The 23,299-nt window shown below is 38.9% G+C and overlaps 1 protein-coding gene across 4 annotated transcripts in view; it reads right to left on the bottom strand.

The window, feature by feature from the left end:
- Positions 1-23,299, bottom strand: part of dlgap2a (discs, large homolog-associated protein 2a) — a 181,599-nt gene that overhangs the window by 9,108 nt on the left and 149,192 nt on the right. For 3 of the 4 annotated variants that reach the window (XM_079369039.1, XM_079369040.1, XM_079369041.1), the window contains 3 exons: positions 22,875-23,034; positions 21,957-22,173; positions 16,251-20,153 (listed from right to left, as the gene is read on the bottom strand). In XM_079369039.1, the coding sequence (XP_079225165.1) occupies positions 17,782-20,153; positions 21,957-22,173; positions 22,875-23,034 (2,749 nt within the window). In that variant the 3' untranslated portion in view covers positions 16,251-17,781. Of the gene's footprint in view, positions 1-8,823; positions 9,210-14,600; positions 14,661-16,250; positions 20,154-21,956; positions 22,174-22,874; positions 23,035-23,299 lie in introns of those variants that run through there. The other variant, XM_079369042.1, reaches the window with a different exon arrangement.

The raw sequence follows: 23,299 nt of genomic DNA, 5'->3' as shown, positions 1-23,299 counted from the left end.
GCTAATAAGTTCAACTTCAAACAAGTGCCAACTCAACTTTATAGAATGATAACATGTCAACTTTATGGATTGTCAAAAAATTAGGTAATGATCTTTGCAGACTCTTCTGTTTAGTCATCCACATGCTATTTTTTTTTTTGAACCACCACTTTTTATTTTATATTCATATAAATGTTCAAGGCAAAGCGTCAACAATTTGAAAAAATTATAATATAAAAATAAAAAGGAAAACATTTAAAAACATGAAACATACAGTTCGGCAAATTAAATAAAATCCTAATCATGGCATCATCTACACCCACAAAAAGAGGAAATCCTCCATTTGGTCCAAGGAGGGTTACTGTCACAGTCACCTGTTACAAGGTGCAAAAAGGGGTTGCAAAATATGACAGGGCAAGCAGTCCTTATACATCACAACATTCCATTATGTATAATTCAAACAGACAATTCTCCCAAGCAGTCACGTCAATTTGAGGCAGGCAATGACAGGGGTCCACAAATTCATAAACAATTCCAACTTTAAGTGTAGTTTTGCTGTTATTTTTTCCATTAAGTACACTTTCTTTAACCTTTCTCTCCATTGAAGGGGGGTGGGAGGTAGTGGGTTGAGCCAGGAAACAGTTATCATCTTATCCACATGCTATTTTAAAAAGAAAGTGATTAACAAGTTGTCAGAGAGCGTCCATACTTATTTAGAAGTAATTAAACTGGTGTTTGTCAAATAGGCTATTTACAGCAACATCAGTGCTCGTTACAGGACTGGAAGAAAAAGTGACTGATGAAGATCCTGCTGGTCCCTGGTTGGCTGTGAATCTGATCCACTTGTCTGAGCTTAGAGACACTTTATCTCTGTCTGAACCTCTCTCTGGACCCTCGTCTTTTACTAGCTTGAAAAAAAAACCTAAATATTTTTTATTTGCTTCTAGCTGTGACTATTTCGTGATTTCTCCAGCAGTTCATCCCCATGTTCAATTTCGTTGCTGTCACTTCTTCTCTTTCTCTAGAATTCACAATTTCCTTTTATACTCCCCCAATAATTGTCTTTCTTTTTCTTTCTTTGTCTTTCAGTTCATTTCAGTATCTCTTTTTTAGTAGCCACTGATCCTATTTTTCACCATAACTGTCCCAGACGGGTCTGCAAATAAAAAGAGAGACATACAGAGGGTGTCTGATAAAATACCTCAGCTATAGCAGATGTTAACGTGCTGAACTAGATGGACCTGCAGGATCCATATTATATTTTCTACACATAATAGCATTGTTATTGTGAGCATGTTAGTCTGCAAGAGTGTCAAGTAGCTGCTCGTGTGGCTACAAGATACATTTGTAAATTCTACTAATTTGAGGTACAGGCTATCACTGCCTTTTCCATTAATGGTGGGCAGAGCTGTCGAGATATGTCTAAAAAAACATACAGACTACTACAGAGTCTGACATTTATAAGTTCCATGTCATTTAATGGCTATGAGAGTCAGTCAAAAGCACCTATTCAAAACAAGACATGCCTCTGTTGTGGGGAAATGTCAACCCTACCTTTGGTGTAGAGTGGCCAGTATTAAAGCTGGGGAATGACATTTTTGGAGAGCCATTTAGTATTCTGTCAGGCCACTTGGGAGAAGCTGTTAGTAGGGAGGAAATGAGTGTGGAGCAGCTTGCTGAAGTGACCTCCATTACTTTTTGTTCAAAGCAGAGTGAAGTCCTGCTCATGAAAAGAGAGAGTTTCATGTGTGTGATGGATGAGGACTGAAGGAAGACAAAACACAGTTAAATGCTCCTTCCTACCCTGGACATGTTTTGGTACAGGTGACCAGACACACATGTAATTATACACACACTACATCAGCTGTCACAGCTGAGACTTCAGCACAGGTGCGCAAACTATGAGCATCAGCAAAAAACTTGAACCACTTTGCCTCTTACTGTGTACAAACACAAACAACACCTGGTGACTTTTCTTGTCTGATGACTGTGTTTAATGTTAAAAGCTTTGACTTCCCTTTTGTACAGCCTCATTAGGGCTCCAATTAAATCTATTTTTGTGAATAAGTCAACCAGTGGAAAACAAACAGGCTACAGTATTTCTGAAGGAATAGCTTAGGTGGCTATAAAGTGGTCCTCGAGGACTTCAGAAAGTTGTGACAGTACCACGTCTGAGCGGTCAAAGATTAAAGATATGTTGACCTTCTCTCAGAAAGGGCTCTCAAAGAGGAAACGGTAAATCAATACAGATGCAAGCTAATTCAGGTTAATTATACTTCCAGTAGTACACAAGGCTAAATGATTGGCCCTAGTATATGATGTCCATGTTGCTGAATCACAATAAAGATCAATAGTAATCAGCTTGTAAAACATTATTTTCATCCCACTCAGGTTCTGTTATGGTAGCTTTTCACAAACTGGCAGGTAAGAAGATAACCTTGTAGTTACATTAAGCAGCCTTTGAGCTGAAGGCAAAGCATTTTTCCCCCCAACATTCAACAGAAAACCAATGTCTGCTGTATAGAATCAGATTGCATAGATTCTGCCACAATGTGTTATTCACTGTATGATTGTATTTTAAAAATGTTAAGGCAAGGCCGAAGAACCTCTAGTGTGCCACACCACTGGATGCTAGTTACAGCAGCTCCTGTCCCTCACTGTTTTTTTCCCCTTTATTGCTTGCTCTTTACTGCTGTAACACTGTAAATGAAAAAAGGTTTGAACTGGTGAAGAAGGCCAGCTCCATCCAGGGCTGCAGCCTTGAACTTGTGGAGGTGGTGGAAGATGATGGCAAAGCTATCATCCCTGATGGAGAATGTTTCCCACCCCCTGCATGGTACTGTAACAAAACAGGGCAGCTCCTTCAGTGACAGGCTTTGCCTTCGGTGTGTGAAGGAGAGAAACTGCACGTCCTGCCTTCCTGCTGCAGTCAGACTGTTCAACCAAGCCTGCTCCCAGTCGATCACAAAACACACAAACACAAGCTGGCCACAATTCACTCCTACCTCTTGTGCAATTATATTACACTACAATGTTGACGATACTGTATACTTCAACTTGATGCTAGATGCAATAATATATGGACCCTACTTTGTTCAATAAAATGTTCAACTTTATGTTCACTGTGCGCATGATGTGTGTTTCTTATAACTGAATGTACAGACTACATTTGTTACAAATGCAGCTTCGTTTTTAGCCCCCCAACTATTTTGATCTATATTTTTCATTTTCAATTTAATAGTGCACTGTGTACCCTTTCCTGCTCTTTGCTGCTATGACACTGTAAATATGGGATGAATAAAGATGTGTCTTGTTTCATTTTGTGTGGTTTTAAACCTAAAACTGTTCTCTGTGTACTTTGCTGAAGTTTTACCAGAATAAAAAGCTATTTTAAGAAAAATCTATTGACTAAATCATTTCCCAACATCAGGCCCCGCCGGGTGTAGCCATTTTGGCTCATGATTGCATGGCATGACTGTGATCCCCCTCCCCGGCACAACAGCGTACATTTGAGGAAAAGTTCATAAATAATACTCACTAATGTTCCAATAACAGTTTTACTGCCACAAAGTATCATTTTTCATACAGTGTGTGTCATAATAGAACAGAGATCTTATAGAGACCTTATAATATGATTTGACATAGAACATACCTAGACCTTAATATGGGGGATCGAGAGGATTCTCCCTGAGCTTATTTTTTTTATACTTATAAAAAGCTCTTCTTTGATGCAATTTAATGCACCCATGGCACTTTATACAAAGTTATCATTGAAATATGTGCCTTAAATTTACTTTACCACCACTATAATCAAACGTTTATGAACTTATTTTAGAAGTAGTCAATCTTTTTGTAAGCAGCTGGCACTCCAGTATTCTTTCGTTGTGTCTGTCTAATCCATGCTTCTTCTGAGCACACTGTGATGTTTTTTGATTTTGTTTGTACTGGTTCCAAGTAGTAGTCTTTTTTCCATTTCTTGGGTTATTTAAGTCTCCTATTCAGTGACAAAATACTACTAAAGACTGACTAAACGCTTTATGTTTCTTTTTTTAGTATTGTTGGCCAGGTGGCTTGCGTGGGCTGTTGGCAGGGATAGGCTTTACTCACCTGCACTCCACTGCAACATAATTGTGTGTGTGTGTGTGTGTGTGTGTGTGTGTGTGTGTGTTATATTTATCTTGTTTTCTACATTATTTACACCTTTTTATCCTTGTTCTTTAATTGTGTGTGAATGGAGCCATGGCTTAGTGAATAACTCTACAGCAACCCCCATGATTACAATCAAACAGCTAACACTTAGTCTTTAATATTCAGGATCTAAGGCTCCAGTGTGTCTGTGTGTGAGGATGATTATTGTATCACATCTTATTTCAACATCAGGCTGCAGAGCAATTATAATATATATATATATATATATATAATTTTTTTTTTATTTTTTTTTTTATGGGGGGATCCTAGTCTTTGACTTTGATATATTTCAGAGTTATGCTGCAGACGAGCAAATAATATGCATGTCAGTGAAACAGAAAATGTAGAACTGTGTCGTTGCCAGGTTGTACAACCAAATGTTTCCATGGCACAGATTTTATTGTTACATCTTTACCCTCATTTGAATGTGTGAATGTAGATCTTTACTGCACCTGCACCTGCACTAACCCATGACCAATTAAAGAAATGTCTTTTCCTGTCATTCAACACACATTCTTACTAATACATCTACCTGCTCCTGGCAACTTCTTCCGCCTTTCTGTTACCGCTAACAGTGTTCTACACTTATCTCATCCACACTCTATTTGATCTGTGTCTCTCTCTGCCAGTTATAAATCCAAGCTACTTTGCCTGCTGATTTGAAAAGATTGCACCACCGTAAAGTTTGATGAAGCATGACAACAATGTTTTAATGTTCCAGTTTTTGCATTTTAAAATTAGCTATGCTCATAACCCTGATTAACAGGAAAAAGAAACTGCATATGTGGGAAAGAGAGTAAGCAAGAAAATAGAGAGAGAGAGAGAGAGAGAGAGAGAGAGAGAGAGATGTGTTAATAAAATGTGCAAAAGGCTAGATTAAGGTTGAATCAAGCTGTTTTTAAGACACACAGGAGATAATGCACTGTTTGAGAAACAAACGATCGTTTTAACTGTGGGCACAGACCTATTATAACATTTATGTCATTTTGTCTCTTACTTATTTATACAAATATCAAGGGGAGGTTTTAGTGGAGCAAACATGCTATGCCCATTAGACAATCCACTGGATCATTATAGAGCTGGGAATAATGGAAATCAATCAAATACAGCCTAATCAAAGTTTGAATCTATTGAATCAAAATTTTTTTTAGTGATACAGCTTCTCCATTTCAAAGTGTTTGATACCATCAGTGTCGGTCACTTTTGCACAGACCAGAATCAGAATCAGTGTTTTTTGCCTATAGCTATGTTTAACACACAAGTAATTTAACTTTGGTGGACTGTACTCTAAAAAGTAGACAATGAACAACTAACTAAAAAATATAAACAAGTAATTACAAACTATGTACAAGACCAAATAAGATAATAGTGCAGTGGTGAGTAGTGAAAAAGGATGATGAAGTCCAGATGAGGTAATTACCTTTACAGTATTTACATTAAAGAGTGTGCATAGATGATCATTTAAATTAAATAATATATGCACATTGACAGTGACAGTGTAGTTCCAGGGTTATTTCACAGCGGCAGGTCTCACACTAAGTATTTAGCGTTCATCAGAGGAATTTGAACAAGCAAGTTAAAGTTCAACAATCTGTAATGGGGTTTCCTTCACCAGATTTTGCCAATTTACCCTTTCATTCAAATATAGCCCCACATCTTGGCTACAGTTAAAGACATTCTTATCCCTATTTTATCTGGTTTTTCACATTGGGCCTCTGCAGGACTTCGGTACTTCCCTACAAAATGCTTGAATTAAACTATCTATCTGCCTCAAAACATGGCAGGGATTTTCATCCTTTCTGCTTAGCTTGCATGGTGCCTAAACATAATTGAGCATTGTTGAACACCCCAGCCATATTCCCAAGTGAGTCAATGCAAAACAATATACTAGACAAGAGAGTGGCTGTTTCCAATTGAGGGCCCAGACGTGATACCAGTTTCAACTGACTATCAAGGGAGAATCTACCTCTGACCTCTTTGACATGGACCAGATGGAGAGAGAGGGAGATGACTCCACTATGTGCTCAACAGGACAGATGTCCCATTGCCACAAATGCTGGAGGTGTGCAGACAAGCAGCGTCAACATTTGAAGATGAAGATGAATGCACCATGAGTTGTTGGTTTTGTTGGACTCTCTCTTCAACCATCTGAGCCTCAATCGGTGGTTTGGGGTAGGCTCATTTATATAAAAACAGCAGTGCTCTTAGCTTTAAGCACAGCTGAGTAAGTGAATGTCTTGTATGTTGTCCTTCCTGCTTGCAATTCAACTCATTGCTTGACAATGTCCGCCTTTGGTTTAATCCAACCATTTTGCCAAAGATTGTGGGAATCAGCATACAGATGTCCCACAGTTGAGCGCCCAGCTTTTCACCCACCTTCCTTCCTGTTGGTGGAGGGGCAAATGCTCAACACATTTGCCATGTAAAAGGACTCTGCATTAGCAAGTGATTAAAAACAACAGTTCTCAGGAAAGAAGACCAGCTGTTTGTGTAATGGGCATTTCCAAGGTGAGGCATTATTCTACCAGATGATCTCCCACTTGATTGCAGAAGCTATATAGACTTTAGACTTTATTGTCCTCATGTGAAAATTCACAGAATCTGTCCAAGACAATACCCACCAGAGAACAGTACACAGGTACAACAAACAGTGTCTACAAAACAATCAAAAGTTCCCTCTCTGGCTTGTTTGTCGAGGTTCAGGGCAGCTATAACAGAAGGGAACAGGCTCTTACCAAGGTGAGTCCTTCTGCACCTCAGTGCTCTGTACTTTGTCAGGTAGGTGGATGTTTAGTTTTTCTATTGAGGTTTCAATGTGTGCTATGGCCCTGTTGTTGAGTTCTGCTGGGTGTGGAGAGACCAATTATTCTGGCAGCTGTTGTGATGTATGTGAGTTTGGCCCCATTTTTAACAGATAACATATTGAAGAAGCAGCTGTCACAGTACAGTATCTCTTACCTATCGGGTTCAAGGGTTCACAGCTCCCAGGTTTTGATGGCTCATTCCACGAGGGGCATGACCATTTCATGGGTGCAGTTCCAGGAAGTGTCAGTTCAGGATATTTGCGCAGCTGCAAGGTCGGCTAGCCCTATCACCTTTGTGCAAATTTACAGGCAGTATATCATCGGGGGATTCTTGGTACAAGCACTGCTAGAAGCAATGAGTCTTTGAGATTGCCAAAACCCAGCTCAACACTGTTTATGTCTTTAAGAAACTTGTGCTATTTGGTTAAGTGACATCATAGCGATGTGTCTTAATTCCTGGTTCTAAAACAGCGGCGGTTGATTAACAAGCACTCACCTAATTGCATTGAACTGGTGAGAAAATGGTCTTGAAAGACTGAAGGGTGATTCCTCTGCATTAATATGAGTGGGTTTTCCCCCACATACTATTTGACCTCTCAGTCACAGACAGACAAAGTGCTTCTGTAGTTGATCATGTAAGGGTCCAATAGTAAAACACCTCACTCTGTTAAAAAGTTACTTTAGCACACCTGACTTAGGATAAATTGCAGTACAATATTTTAATGGGCTGCTTGAACTAATGTGTTGAAGGCTACAGTTAAAATCATGTCTGGGTAAAACTGCTGCTGGATAATCTCTAAGTTTTGATGACATAAAGCAGTGAGTGTGGCAGGATTGATTGACTTTGAAGAGATCATTTATTCACTGAATGACTCCCTGTTGGCAATATCTGACAGTAAATGGCTTTGGTGTTATTTGAATGTTAGGCCAATTTTTCAGCCAAAGGACTTTCCTAATTATGTCTGGAGGGAAAAAACAACACAGCAATTACCCTTTACGGTAAGCTTGATTTTGTTACACAAGAAACTTAAACAACAACATTTAAACAGACCCCGAAGGACATTAATAAAGTAGTCTGCAGTTTTTTCTTCAAATGCTTTGAAAGTAGTACAGCTTTGCTCTGGACCACGCACAATGGACAGTCAACAGATAAGGGATGTGTGAGTATAGACTATTGTGGAGGCAAGATACTATAAAATTGTATAAAATACAAATTATTCAGGGGAATTTATGGTCGAGAGGAAATAATACTAAACTAGGGGTTTGGGGTATGAGAAATAAAGTAAGAAGAACAAAAGTAAAGTGCAAAATATTTTCACAGAAACTAATGATACAAACAAATACTTTAAAATTCACAAAATGACATTAATAGTCTGCTTTCTCTACTCGTTATGATTTGCTCCAGATTGATGATGTAACCTGCCATGGCTATATTGTGTTCGGCCGCAGATTTGTAGTCTTCTGACAACTGGAGATTAACAACACAAGAACCTTGGCGACTATCAGAGAAAAGGAATGACAAATTCAAAGAATATGATGACAGAGCCAGAGGTTAGGAGAAAAGAAGGAAAACAGAGAGAAAGACAAGGAAGGAGACAGCATGACCATGAGATTGGAACGAAAGAGAAATCAGTACATTAAATGGAGACGGAGTGAATGAACCGTGCCGTGAACTACCATTTACTAAAACCCACTCCAGCATGAGTTGAATTTGAATAGACTGGGCTGCAGTAAGATGACTCATTCATGCTATTTTTAGCTGCTTTAAATGGAGCACAGTTTCTGTTTATGAATTTGTGTGAGTTTATGATGATTGAAGTACTTATTTGACCCCATCTAAAACCAGACTAACCTGTATTCCTATGGAGGATCGAGGTGTCTTCAAGTACTCTTCAGCCTTTGACACCAGGACGGCTTTGTCACAGGTGAGCACCGAGCTGTGGCTGTCAGTGGAGGGGTGTCTTTTTCCAGTCATAACTCCAGCTGCCTCCATGGCTATGGTCACAGCCTTGGTGCTGTCCAGGCTGTCCGTGGAGTTATAAAGGCCCCTGCCTGGATTTAACCCCAGGCTGATGCCTTCAGGTGCCCACATCCCACCATGAAGGTGCCTCCCCTCATGGTATGCATCCTGGGTGGACTCGGTGCTGCTCTGGGCCGTGATGGAGATTAGAGGTTTTGAAGTGGTGCGAGGTGGGACAGGAGGTGGGGCCTTCTTATAGTTGGGTGTGTAGGTGATGGCTGGAAAAGGTGACAAGGCATAAAGATTTAAATCAATTGACACCAACGAGTTCTCTCCCTCCAACCCCACAACACACATGCACAAGGTCAACAATTTCCAAGTCCATCCATACTTGTCTAACTTCCCTACCCTGTCTGTTGCTCTCTGTCCTCAGCCCACATCAGTGATCAAGGATAAGCAATATCATATTATCCCAAAGGGCAAGCTTGATGTACAGCCAGCAACATAAATAAATTAACAATAAATGAAATAAAAATAATTATAATTCAAAACATTTAAACTCAGTTATATCGAAGGCCAATAGTGACACAGACATATGAGTTTTTAAGTGTAATTGTTTTGCATCTGGGCAAAGTGTATCGTCAAAACTGCTTTAACTCCTTGGAAAGGGACAGGGTCTGCCATGTTGACTGGTCTTATACAATTAGAAAGGTCAGTCAATGTCATTACTGCAACTGTTTCAAGTCACTGCGTTTTATTAAAAATATTTAAAAAACAATCTCATTTTTACTTTTAAAAATATATATTTTTTAAATTAAACAGCAGGACACTCTACTTTCACATACTGACAAACAGACGTCAACATGTATTTCTTTGGAAACTATTTTTTAGCTGCGGATTAATACATTTTCAAAAGTAAAGTTTTTTATGCACAATAGAATAGAAGATAGTATGTGTGAAAGCAACAAAAAAAGAAAAAAATATACAGAGTTATGACAAAACACTTAAAGATTGTAACTCACTGCAGTGTTAATAGTTTTTTCAATGATTTAGCCCAGAGGCCAAAAAGCAATTGCTACACTATACTGAAGCCTCCACTCTCCTCCAGAGACTCACCTTCAGCCCCTCTCCCCTCATATTTTCACAAAAGAATCAAGCACAGTGGTTGGCAATATTTACCTTTGTGCGAGATGCAATTGTCTGTGGCCTGCGTTGTTGTTTTTAGCAGGTTCATGGGCACATTTAGTTAGCTCGTAACTTCACATTGCATATAAATTTACACAGAATTACTGTGATCTTAAACATTTTAACTAGCCCTTAACTAAAACAGATTTTATTTGCACAGGGAGGAATTGAACATCCCCATCCATGTAAACCTTATTTAAACACAGCTCCAACAACAACAAAGATAACAAGACTCACACTTCTTACTCATTGTAGACGGTCATGATTTCGAGAGATAATTAGGATATAATTTCTGCTATACTTATATGTAAAAAGCTCCTTCAATAAATTTGTTTATTTAGAAGAACATCTGATTTTCCTTTAAAAATCTATTATCTATTCTCTTAACTTTTCTGAACGTGTCATTAAGTTTTCCTCACAGTAAAACCACATCAGGCTAAAAACTCACCACAGATCCTCATTCAAAACTTGCCAATCAGATAATAAAGCTACTTGTTCCAGATTGATCTAATTTGTTTTTTATCCACAGGGTCAAGTATTTATTTTATTGCAACATGGTACTTAGTGTGTGGGCCAATGTGACCATTCTTCATCTTCAAAATATTGGCAAAAATATCATGCAGACACCATCTTACCCTCAGCATTAATTATATGACAACAAGCTGACTGAGATAAGTATTTTATACTAAACCGCCATTTAATTTAATGACTTAATTAACTTACATTTATTACACAATGGCCTCATTTGCATATCTAGTGAGTGGCAATTATGATGAACCATTAGTCAGAAAACCTATTTTACAACCTCATGATGTAAGAAAAAAACATCTTGAATGTATGCGCATAAGTTATTACAAACTTTCTTGGCTGGTTTCATTTTTAAAAAACTTTTACTTATGATTTTAAGCCTTGAGTGAGTCTGACTGACACTTCATGAGTCTGTTCAAACATGTGGTTGCTTCTCAGTGCAGAGGCGCTCCCCCCCCCCCCCCCCACACACTCTGTGCTCAGATAAGGGAGTGAAATACTGACGTCATTTAAAACTTCCAAGTGCATACATATCTAAGTAATGAATAAGCCAGCAGTGAAGCAGAGAACACCAAAGCCTCTGTAACACGAGACACTCTTCATACATGAATGAGGCTGGAAAGAAAAGAGAGGTAATCAACAGTTTTCATGTGTGGAGGATTCTGGTGAAAAAGGACTACTGAAGAAAGTCTGACAATTCTCATCGTCTTATCCTGTCCATTTCATGACAGAAAGAGGAGGGGGGATTACTTTCTTTCAAGTGCAAATGAATATGGACTTAATCCAGAGAGAGATGGACTGAGGAATTGGTCATGAACACCCTCTAGGCTTTGTAGAGTCTTTATTTTCAAGCCTAGTTTTGAGAGAAAAATCTAACACAGAGTAGTTGCGGCCTGAAAAATCTGAAGCACAGACTGTGTTTAGAGTTAGGATCAAAGCTGAGTGTGCCAGGTACATCCAAGCCAAGAATAAAAGAAAAAATTGCAGCAAAAAAAAAAAAAAAAAAAGGTTAAGTTTTGGGTTATCATTTTCCCTGACAAAGGCAGACCATTAAGCTCTTTCTTTTTGTTTCTGACTTACAAATGTTTACATCACACAAAGCAATTAAGGAAGTCCTTATGAGACCAAAGTCAGCTTTGTTTTAAGCTGTGAGCTGCCACAGTTTAACCCTCCTCAGTTGTGGTGTAAAATCAATAGCATTTCATCTGGATGACATTGTGGCATGAACAACAAAAAGAAACAACAAAGAGATGTTTCCTCAGAAAAGAAAGATGATCTTATTTTTTCCCAACTCTTTCAAAAAGATAACCTTTCAAGGGAAGAAATAAACCCATAACTTTACCTCCAGCGTGCAACTTTTTCACCCGTATTTGGGCAACGTTTAAAAATAGCTCGAGATGTCTGGCCTATGAAGAGCGTTCTGCTTCGAGGGCTTAATGACTCATGCTGCTGTCCATTCACAAAATTTACTTCTCATGGATGAGGAGATGCATTAGGATAGAATGACGAAGATGGGGAGGGAGAGAGAGAGAGAGAGAGAGAGAGAGAGAAAAGGCATGTAGAGGTGAGCTTGGGAACAGAAGGAGACGGGATCTGCACAGATTGGAAGAGAGAAGTTTTCTGTGTGTGGATGCGTTTGTGTGTGTGTGTGTGTGTGTGTGTGTGTGTGTGTGTGTGTGTGTGTGTATGATAGAGAGCAAGTATAAATCAGGGAGCGCAGAGAGATCAAGGGGAGGAAAGAGATGACCCATTCAGGGGGCATGATTCAGCAGGAGGACAAAAATAGAGCCATTATAAGCAAGCCAGTAGTGCAAAGGGGAGTCATAACTCTTGTTCCCATCTTGGCTGTGGCAGTATTACTCAGCATTGAGATTTCATCTATACTGTGAGCAGCTAGTGAACACTCATTCATACACCGTCAATCACCTGCTTGTGGCTAAACCGTTAATATACAGTACATACTGTAGTGTGAACAACTGCATAATCAACAAAATACTCACAATGATCAAACAGAAATTAAAATGCAGATGGAAAATAAAAGTGGTGTTTTGGCCACTAATCAAGCTTACCCTAACCCAAGTTACCACTTGTCAAATTGAACTCAGCACCTTTGCTAACACAATGCCAGGCAGATAGCAGAGTGTTCTAATGGACAACTAATGCTGGATTTAGAGTAAATCATCGCAAGGTAGGCAATTAAAATCCATTCCCTGTTTGTGCACTCCAATCCAACACTGTAATTTAAGTAAGTGCTAATTTGGCAAAGATTTTCTACCACTAAAGTCAAACTTTAACTTAATCCAATTTAATGTTGTGCTCCTAACTTTAAAAACGTTTGTGTCACTTTTTACACATGGTTTTATAGATCACCACAGCAAGAGGAGCAAACACGACAGGCATGACAATGTGCATCAAAAGTTCATTTTCAAAGAGTTACAGCCAATTGAGCAAATAGCTAGACTTGTGTTAGCCTGATTTATTTAGACAGTTAAACAACATATGAAGTATAAAATGGTTGGATTTAAAAGCAAAGAATTACTTCATCAAACCAAAGTGAATTTATGAAATAAACTAGCATCAAGTAGCTAAAATAATCCCCTCTCAGAAAATACTTGGATGAGGCTGTACGCCAACATTTCGACGACAGAGGAATCTTTGGAAGCAAGTTAATATATTCAGAGTAAATACTCCATTTAATCTCTCTTCTCTTTCTTTCCTTCACATGCACATATACAAATAACCACCACAATGCCAGTGAGGCTGATTAACGTGAGACACAAAGGCAGTGATTCAACCACTCTATCTCTCTTAGTACCTCTCCATCTATCAGACCTGGCTGTTCATGCTAACATAGGGGTGGGGGAAGAGGAAGAGTTGAGTGGCATGTCATTAAGAGTCTTTCTCCCAGATTGGATTTATCACTGTAAAGGGAATGCGAGCAGTTTGTTTTTGCAGCAGGCTTTTAAGGATATGTAAATGATCAGGAGGGAGGAAGAGAGACGAAGATGGATGGTGAACTCTATTATTGGCGATGTCACCAGGGATGCAGGCAGAAACAATAAAGGAGTAAGTATATATAAAAAAATCCCAAAATAGATAACACCAGGCTGGGTGAGTCTTTATTCAATCTGATTTAAGCAACAACGGATGTTAAAGTTTGAAAAACGCCCAGAGCTTTTTGATTAATCACTGAGAACAAAACTTTTGTTTGCAGCATACAAACCCGCCTTGTTTCAGCAAATATGTCATTTTAAAGACAGTTTCTTTCGTTATACAAATATATTCTGTGTTTAATAGATACTCTTTTCTTGCCTTGTATGCCTCAGAAGTTGACCTGCTTGTAGAGACGTCACACTACATCAAGCATATGCCCCAAAAGGACACACTTTTCTTGGGAGCATCAAAAGGCTTGTTTGTGTGCGTTTAAGCTGTTTTCTTTTTCTTCTTGTATGTTCAATTACAGATGAATACTCATGTATTTCATGAATAAATTAGGGGAAAAATACATATAGTATATTATAATATATGCGAATGCTTATGTATATATACATATACTATCAAAAATAAAAAAGCAAAATCTCAATATTTTAAAAAATGTACAGCAACATTATTAACTATATTAAATAGACTGCAGTTCAAAGACAACTGAGCAATAGGCAATATGCACGCATATGCAAAGAAAGAAGTATTTCTAGTTTGAATGAGTCTTCTTTTTTTGCACCATGAACTCCTAATTGCAAGTTTGAGTATCACTTGTTTGCTCACTGCATATTTACTTGCAGTTCATTATTCTTGCAGAAGTCCCCATTTGCTTTCTCTGGCTGTGAATGTGTGGTAATTAGAGATGCCCCAAATCATTTAAACATGTGCGTAACAGCATTTGGCCACAGGACAACTCATTAAAATAACATTGCTCACAAATAGAGCAATGGATTAGCCCCAGGTAGGACGTTTACCTGGGGTTTGTTGATGAGTCCGATCAATGCTGCAGGAGGAGGGGAGGCAGAACTGGATCCCTGGAAACAAGCGGGTGGGGTGGATATTCAGAAAAGTGGGCACGTCTGCCCAAACACAAAGTACATTTTTGCAAATAACATACAGCATACACAGAGCGACAGAGAGGATCCATGGAGAACCTTCACAGTTTGGTGAACAGAAAAATAAATCCTAAACTCCTTTTGACTCTCTGTGACTCAGATTTCATTGTTTAGACAATCTGAGAATGAAATGTAGATCTAGGCCACTTTTATATGTGGATTACCACCTGCTCCTGATACAGGCAACATTTAAAAAGAAATGTGAACAGCCAAACAAAAAGAATCCTATCGAAGCAAAATCTGAATCTGAATTGAACATTAAAGGTCACGTTACAATCCTTTTCAACAAGTTTAAAATTGTCTAAGAGATCTGTAAGAGTAAAGTTTCTAGCCAAAAATCCACTCCGATCCTGTCTTTGATCATGCCTATAAACTGCTCTATTTCAGCCCTGCTCACAGTTTGTTTCTGTATCTGTGGCTTTAAATGCTAGTCAGCTGTGTCTGACCACGCCACTCTGAAAGGGCTTGGGCTTTCTTGCTCCATGCCCTATTGCTTACCGTGTGAAGGCAAACTTAGAGGGCAGAACAAACACCTAGCTGGGGGCAGTCTACAGACACATAATACAGTATGTGACATTTAAGGCTTGCAGTGAGAATGCAGCCTAAAAGATTTCTCTAAAATACCATTGAATAAGCAAAACCAGCCAAGTGTTTCAAGAGCACCATGAGAATGTGACGTAGTCAATTTTGATAGAGGATGTCTTTATTTAACAGCATTAATACTGTTAATATCCCAATAATAATCCCCCCCCCCCTAACATCCATCATCTGGTAGTTTAACCACTGACCTGAAACTGCTACACCCTCCAAAGACGATATTGTTTTCAAATGGCTAGCAGTGACTGCAGCAAAAATGAGCTTGATTTCAAACAGCCAATGAGACTTCTGACATAATAGTTATCTAACAAAGAATCCTATTTAGTTTATGCTCTTAATAGCTACTGTCCAGTCTTCATTAGAGCATGGTTTTAATGCAGAAGATATGCTTTTATTTAGAGATAAATGGAAAATATTGGATTTTTCCTTCTCGATTGTGATGAAAAGAAATCTAGATTCCATGGCAAACATAATGAAATGTAACCCCATTCATATTGTCCCATGATAGCTATGTGTACCTGATTTATTGATGATGATATTTGCTGTTGTTTAGTCCTGTTACTTAAGAGTGTCTCTGCACAGGTTATAAACGACTACAAACAGAGCTATACAGAAAGCAAACAATTCAATCATGTCAACTAAAGAGAAGCATTCGACTAGTCCTGCATGCCTCTGAGGTACTAAGCTTTCATGTACAGTTTTTGCTGAATATAATTGGAAACCTTGTTCAATAGACTGTCAGGTTTGTCTAATTTCTCTGCAAAATCCATGTTCAGGTATGCAGACATTTCAACATGATGGAATCCTGAAGCTGTTTATTTTCTGATTATTTCTCATGAATATAAATAACAACACTGCTGTGCAGGTTACAATTTACATTATAATTTTGCAAAAAAGAAAAAGTTTATTCTATTGCCTTGAAATGAGTAAAATAAGTACAATACAACCTAATTAACTTTCCATCCCTTTCAAAAACGTTTCAATTCAGTCAATTTAGTAAACTTCCATAAAGTGCTCTGCACAGTCACAATTCCATCAACGCAGGAAAAAATCCTTTTCTGGCGGCTCATTGATGTTCAGCTATGATGTTTTTTTTTTTTTATTCCAGAACACTTTATTAGAGCACAGACATGAGTGGGCAACTCTATATAAAGCCCATTAATTTGATAGTTAGCACAGATGTATCTTGTGATTTGCCTGGCTAGTTAGCAGTTCATTGCATGTAACAGAATTCAGCATCTTCAGGGATACGTAGACATTTCCCATTACGCCTTATATTGAAACAAAACCATGATAAGAATTGAATATGTATAATGAGGCACTGTATATGAAACAAACAAAAAATATTTAGGCCATCTTTCATGCAACACTACAACACTATTCAGTCATCATTGAATGTCACACATTAAAATAAGCCATGATACACACCTCCTTTTAAAAAGGAACACCGTTAAACATCACATAACACTTCATTCCCAGTTGTGATACATTCTCAGTCTTTGTTTCCTGAGCATGAAGATCGTATCTTACAGTAAAAATACATAATCATCTTTCAAGGAGGCCTGTTGATACTATAGTCTGTATGCTTATTTTTTCACATTATCTTTTGTCCAGCAAAGATGTGTGTTAATGTCATGTATGCTGTAAGGTGTACTTGGATGTATGTAGGTAACATAGGGTTGTGGAAAATAGTGGCTACATTTTATCACTGTCCTGGAATTTCATCAGATTTAATTTGAAGGATGTGCTATTTCCCCCAAAAAATAAAAGTAGAGTGTTCCAGCTCCATTCAAAACTTTTCAAATATTATTTCACAGCATAACTAACTTCTGATTCAAAGAGTCCATCTATAGCTCACATAGTAAACATTATGTCCTTTTAGTTATATGATAACTGTCGAGAAAAACTTCACTCGTCTCCAGAGTAACAAATATAGTAGGAAAAAAAATCAAAGAAAGAAAGATTTCCATCAGCAATTCATGGATTGTCTTGACCTAGTATGCATAAGGCCATGTTGTCCATAGTCTTTTAAAGAGCTCCAGAGAGTCTCTTTAAAAATTGATCTGTAAAGTCTTCGATGTAACACACTGACTGTACAAGAACATTCATTACTGATGTGTCCACCAATTAAAAAAAGGTAACCATAAAGTATTAGTACTGTCCTGGAAGATAATTCACATCAGTGCTGACAAGAGCTTAAAAAAGGTACATACTGTTTTTAGCAAATGTTCAGTTCATTTAATTGGTCACCCCCTGGAGTATAACACATCGTGCAGTACAACTGAATCCTTGGGAGATTGTTTTTGCTGCTACCAGCTTTGAATGCCAATGATTGTGTAACATTTATGTCTGAACTTTACTCTACATTTCATGGGCAGCTACAGATAATGAACTATACATTCACTTCTAGCTACATTTTGTCTACTGAGAATGAGGTATAAGGTCACAGAGTGAGAGACACATATGTGATTTCTGCACTGTTGTACTCGTATCTCCCACTCCAGAGTTCCACACTGGCACTTCTGTGCATTGATTCTCGTCTCTTGGTCTTCCTCTGCCATCTGTTCCACAGAAATGCTTGATCACTTGAGGACCTCTCTGGACTGCTTGCTATCTCTTCTTTTACAAGTTCCCCCTGGGATACGGTCATGCACTCCATTGTTTCTACCAATGCACCATCTAGTTGAATTTGTGACTGATCCACTGAGGGTATGTCTTCAAGATCTGGTGTTGATTGATCTGTGTCTGGAGCTGGACTTGTTGGTACAGAGTCTATTTCGAAAGATGTATCAGGAGAAACTGAACTTGGAGGGGAAATTGTCACTGTGACCAGTGGTAGTCTGACTCCATGTAAATCTGAAGTGACTTCCCTCGGCATGTGAGCCAAGCGATACTCTATCGCTGGATCCAAACAGGCATATTCAGTTGACTGCAAAAGATCCAAGGAGCAGAGCGTGTTGCTGTCAACGGTGGATAGAGGTGAGGTTGAACAGTCGAATTGGTGGATAGATGGATCTAAATCCTCTGTGTTGGATGGAGAGTCAATACTCAGATCAAATGGCTCTGGTTCAGGGTCCATAAAGACTGAGTCAAGATCATCTTGATCAAGAGAGGTCAGCATGACTAAGTCAAAGTGAACCAGATCAGCATGGTATATTGGGGTGGTATCAAGTGGTTCAGGAAGCGGTGGCCAGTCTGAGTCTTGAGACTCTGGCTCAATATGGGGTTGAGTTTCTTGTGAGCTGGAAGTTAAGGTTACGATTGATGCTGTTTGTTCATGGGGAGGCTCAATGGGATAATCTGGAAGGGTGACGATGGGATGTGGATTTGTGTCAATATCAGTTGGACTTGCAGGAGAGTCTGTCTCAAGGTACTCTGATATCACGATAGAAGGACACCCAATGACAGATTCTACATCAGAAGATTGAACAGTATCAAGACACAGTATGGGCAATTCACAGACTGAGGATGGGCTAATGGGGTCAAATGATGATGCCTGAGTCAGGTCTGATAGTTTTTTTTCTAAATCTTTGGAGTCTACGGGTTTTGTATTTTCCAAAACTGAATAGGACACAGGGCTGGGTTCTTGAGACAATGGATGTGGCTTGACTACAGTGACAGGATCTGGAGACTCTGGCTCTGACATGACACCATAGTCATGTTCATCTGGTGGAGACACTGTGACTACAGGAACAGGATATGGTAGCTGTATCTTATCTCTTTCAATTTGCTTAGGATCTTTGGATTCTATATCATCTAGATGAGATTGTTCAGTGTCTGAAAGAGACCAATCAGCTGTGTTTACATTTATTTGCACTTCTCCTTTCACTGTTTTTGAATTCTTAGAGTTCTCAAGGGTTGCTTCTGAGGAAATAGGCACTGCATTATGAGATTTAACCATCTCGTTAGTCACTTTTTCAGGTAAACTCATAGTTGCATTGATTGGTACCTCAGATTCTGGTTCTGTTTTAGCTCTAAAGGGAAAATGAGTTAAGTCCAAAGGCTCTGGTTGGCATGCTCTAACAGAGCTTGGAAGTATTGGATCCAAAGAAAGTGGTATGGCACTCTCCACGTACATTGACTGTGGACTGGCAAGAATGCTTGGGTCCATGGATAGCTGTTTTGGAAGTTTGTGGCGGGCACCTTTCTTTTCCTCTTCTTCTGGACAATTGACAGCCGCATCTGCAGTGCTTTGTCGGACCAGGACCTTGCTTCTTGCCTGGGTCCCCACAGACACTTTTGATACCTGCGGTTTCTTTTCTCTTGCAGCCCCAGTGCTCCTTTCTGCTGTAGAAGTTCCAATTCCTCCTGCCCCTAGCCCTGCTCTTGGTCCTGTCCCTGCTCCTGTTCGAATCCCTGCGCCTAAACCAATCTCAGCTCCAGCAGCAATGTTTCCCCCTTGGGGAGACCATGTATTATAATGCTGCGTGAAAGTGTTGAAATTGCTGTTAAATGCACGGAGCTCTTTACAGAGGTCCCTCCTTAGTTCAGACAGCTCTCTACGCATGGCTGAGACCTCTTCCTTCCATTGCATGCTGATAGCTGCAGCCAAGGTAGCTGACTCTTTGATACTGGCCTGGATCGCTTTTGGTGATGGCCGCTCTGGGGCACTGGATCTAGGGGATCTGAAGAGACTTGGAGAAACAGGTGGGCCAGGCAAAGGTTTGGCCTTAGCTCCCATTTTATCTTGTTGGTAAATCCTGTCTCTTCTGATGGGGCATCCTAGATCATCATGAGCCAAAGGGGATGTGTCTGCCAATTCCTCATGTATACTGGCTCGAGTGGGTAAACAATCTTCCTGCACATAATTTCTATCTGGAAGACAAATGTAAATATGTATCTGTAATTTGGCCACAGGTGTGAGCAGCTGGAGAAAATGTGCTTTTCATTGCCATAAAGCAGTAACATTAAATCATGCACTGAATGCCATGAGTCAAAATAAGAAATTGGAAATCTTACAATGACTAATTGCTACCCTTGCCATTATTGTCCCAAATTAACGAATCTGTTTTTACTTGATAGGTACTGTATTTTACAATTTATAGTCCAGATTTCTTAGTCTATAGTATTAAACATTAACACCATTGTTTCACTGAGATGGACCACCCATTTTGACTCATTTCGGTTTATGGTTTACACTGCCTTCTCGACCTTAATTTGTAGCATGCATCCTTGACATCTTTTCAATGCACAAAGCTGACACTTATGTCTCCAAGAACACAACACAGAAAATGAACACTATTTGAAATAAATGAGGTGTAAAAAACAATCCTTGCATGCTCTTCTGTTTTAGAGAAGAAAAGAAACATGTACTTTGTGCAATGAAAAGAGGCAAAGATGAGCGAAGCTTCCAAACCATTTCCTATCAATCAGGAAGTACAGTATGAACCCTATTGAAAATTTTGAGATCATGTTTGACAGAAATATTCAAAGCATTGATTGCCCCATGTCAAATCTATCATGTACCAAACTCTATACCAGGAAAATGCAAAGATATTCAAGTTGACTGAGAAAGCAGTGTAAGCAAACATTTCAAGGTATGAAGAATTGATCATAAGCACATCTCCAGATGGCCACACCTCTAACCCTCCCTATTATAGAACAAGTGATGTTGTTAGTTCTTGAAACTGCAGTGGGAAAAGGTGGAATCCTGTCATACTTCTTGTCCGTGGAACTTTTTCTTCTTTTCTTCCCACATTCTTCATCCGTACAAGGACATCTCATTTCCTCTGTGAATCCAGCAATCATGGGAATTGTTGAAAGCACCAGCAGCTAACAATTTGTAATCAGAACTCTGTATCATAAATAAATGCATATGTCAGCTGAATAGGTTTAGATTTAATTCCCCCAATTTGCATATGTGATCAATGTGTCTAACCAGTGTGACACGTCATTAACTTATATATTTATTGTCATCTTAAAACAATCTATTTTTCAGTTTGAGATGTGACAGTGTGGTGCTCTGTCATATGATCTCTTTGTGTTTAACCATGAGCTCGGCAGTGACACAAAATAACTGATGTGAAGTAAACAATCTGTTAGCAAAGAAATGTTATATCATACACTGTTATACTTTTGCACGAATTAGGATTACGAACGAACACAGCATACTTTCTTCATGGCTGTTTCACCATTTTTCCCAGTTTGCAATACAGCTGCCCGCAAATTCACAGATGTTGCCAAATGGCATGATAAAGCACGTCAGATTTCCAAAATGTTCAAGGAAAAGCAGTCTTGTCCTTAGTCTGACATGATTTGTATTGCTATTTGTGATTTTCAATAGGGTTCATAGCTTTACTCTCTGTTGCATCCAGGGGATGAGCAGATGAAGCACTGTATCTTGAATACAGCAGGATGAACTAGCGCAGCTCACAAGAGCTAGCTACGGTAATCGTAGGTCCATCAAAAACAATGGAAACATACACAAGTGATTCATGCAAAGTTATGAAGCTGCTTGACAGAACAACCAGTTTGCACTAACTTTTCTGTAATCATCCATTAACACAGGTCAATATTTAATGTACGTTTTTGTTTTTAATTCGTAAGTACAAGCAAAATACTAATATCCAGGATGTCACAACTTGTAGGGTGCACATTAATTTCATCTCTAATCCTCACCTGTGGTAGCTCTGATAGTTGAGGTGACAGTGGAGGCCATTGGGGGGATGCAGTCATCGTCTTGAGAGTAGCCGGCCTGGATGGCTCGCAGGTAGCTGTGACTCCGAGTTCTGAAGCAGCCGGGCAGGTCCAATGCTTCCATGGCCTGGGATTCCACTTCACTGAATACTGACTCACACACTGATTCAAACTGGCCGTTTACTTCTGATTCACTCACCTGTACAGAATGAAAGCCATCAGCAAGAACTTACCATTAATAGGTAAGTGAGGATTTGCCTTTGTTTATCTGGAGAAAATAACTGGCAATTTATATTGTACATATTTTTCTGTCAATTTGTTTTACAATAAAAAGAAGGCTTGCCACTAAAACCAAGTGGCAGTATGTTCTGATAAGCAAAAGAAAAGAGGAATCAAATAAAATGTTTTATATTGAAATAAAATAATTTTACATTTAAATGTAGAATGAAAATTGCGTTGTCATAATAAGAGATAATATGTTTGGCTGGTTGACTTAACTGCGGTAGCTCTAAATTGGTGACTAAACATCAAACAATGGTAGTAAATTTAAACAAAGCTATGTCTTACTGTGTAAAAGTAATGTTGCTGTAGGAGTTTGGTGGTTGATAAGAATATGTTTCCTGTGTCAGATGTGTGTAATAAAACATTACCAATTAGAAATGTTTTTATCATAACAACTGTTCTACAAATTGGCAATATCAAAAATAAAAGATAAACAATAAAAGATAATTTGAAATAAGTAGGATTGGTTGTGCTTTTAAGGTTCTGAACAAATCAATATGCCTTCCCCACATAAACAATTTACAAAGAACTGTAAGTTAAAATACATTTGAGTCAAAATAGGGATAAAAGAGCTTTGTGAGTTTAAAATAATACCTAATTGAAGGGTAACAGACTCACCTGGCTCACCTGGCTGACACAGCTAGCCTGACTAAGGGTGCTGACAGCCCGCATATAGCTCTGGTTCCTGGAGCGAAACTTTGGAGAGTTGTAGTTAGTAGAGGGGTCCAGGGCAATGCTTGGGTGCATGTCCCTGGCGGCTTGCAAGTGGTAGCTCTGACTGAACAGAGAGAGAAAAAGGATAGCATACAGGTAGTTAGTTTAGCTGGGCGACTAGAAATATAAAGCAATTACATTTGGTATTATTAACTAACAAACAAGCAGTTTGGTTAGTTACTACATGTATAAAATGGTGACAAACATCAAGAGATAGTGGAGTGGGCCTCCTCTCGGCAACCTGAACTTGAGAGAGGGATACTGGTCATGACATTGGATCTCCCATTTATGTGTTCACCAGTGTCCTTAAAAAGGCAGATCGATTTATG

Source organism: Symphodus melops, assembly GCF_947650265.1.
Source record: "Symphodus melops genome assembly, chromosome: 19".
In the NCBI taxonomy this organism is placed as follows: Eukaryota; Metazoa; Chordata; class Actinopteri; order Labriformes; family Labridae; genus Symphodus; species Symphodus melops.
Note: the sequence above shows the minus strand (reverse complement) of the source record. Positions and strands in the feature narration are given on the sequence as shown.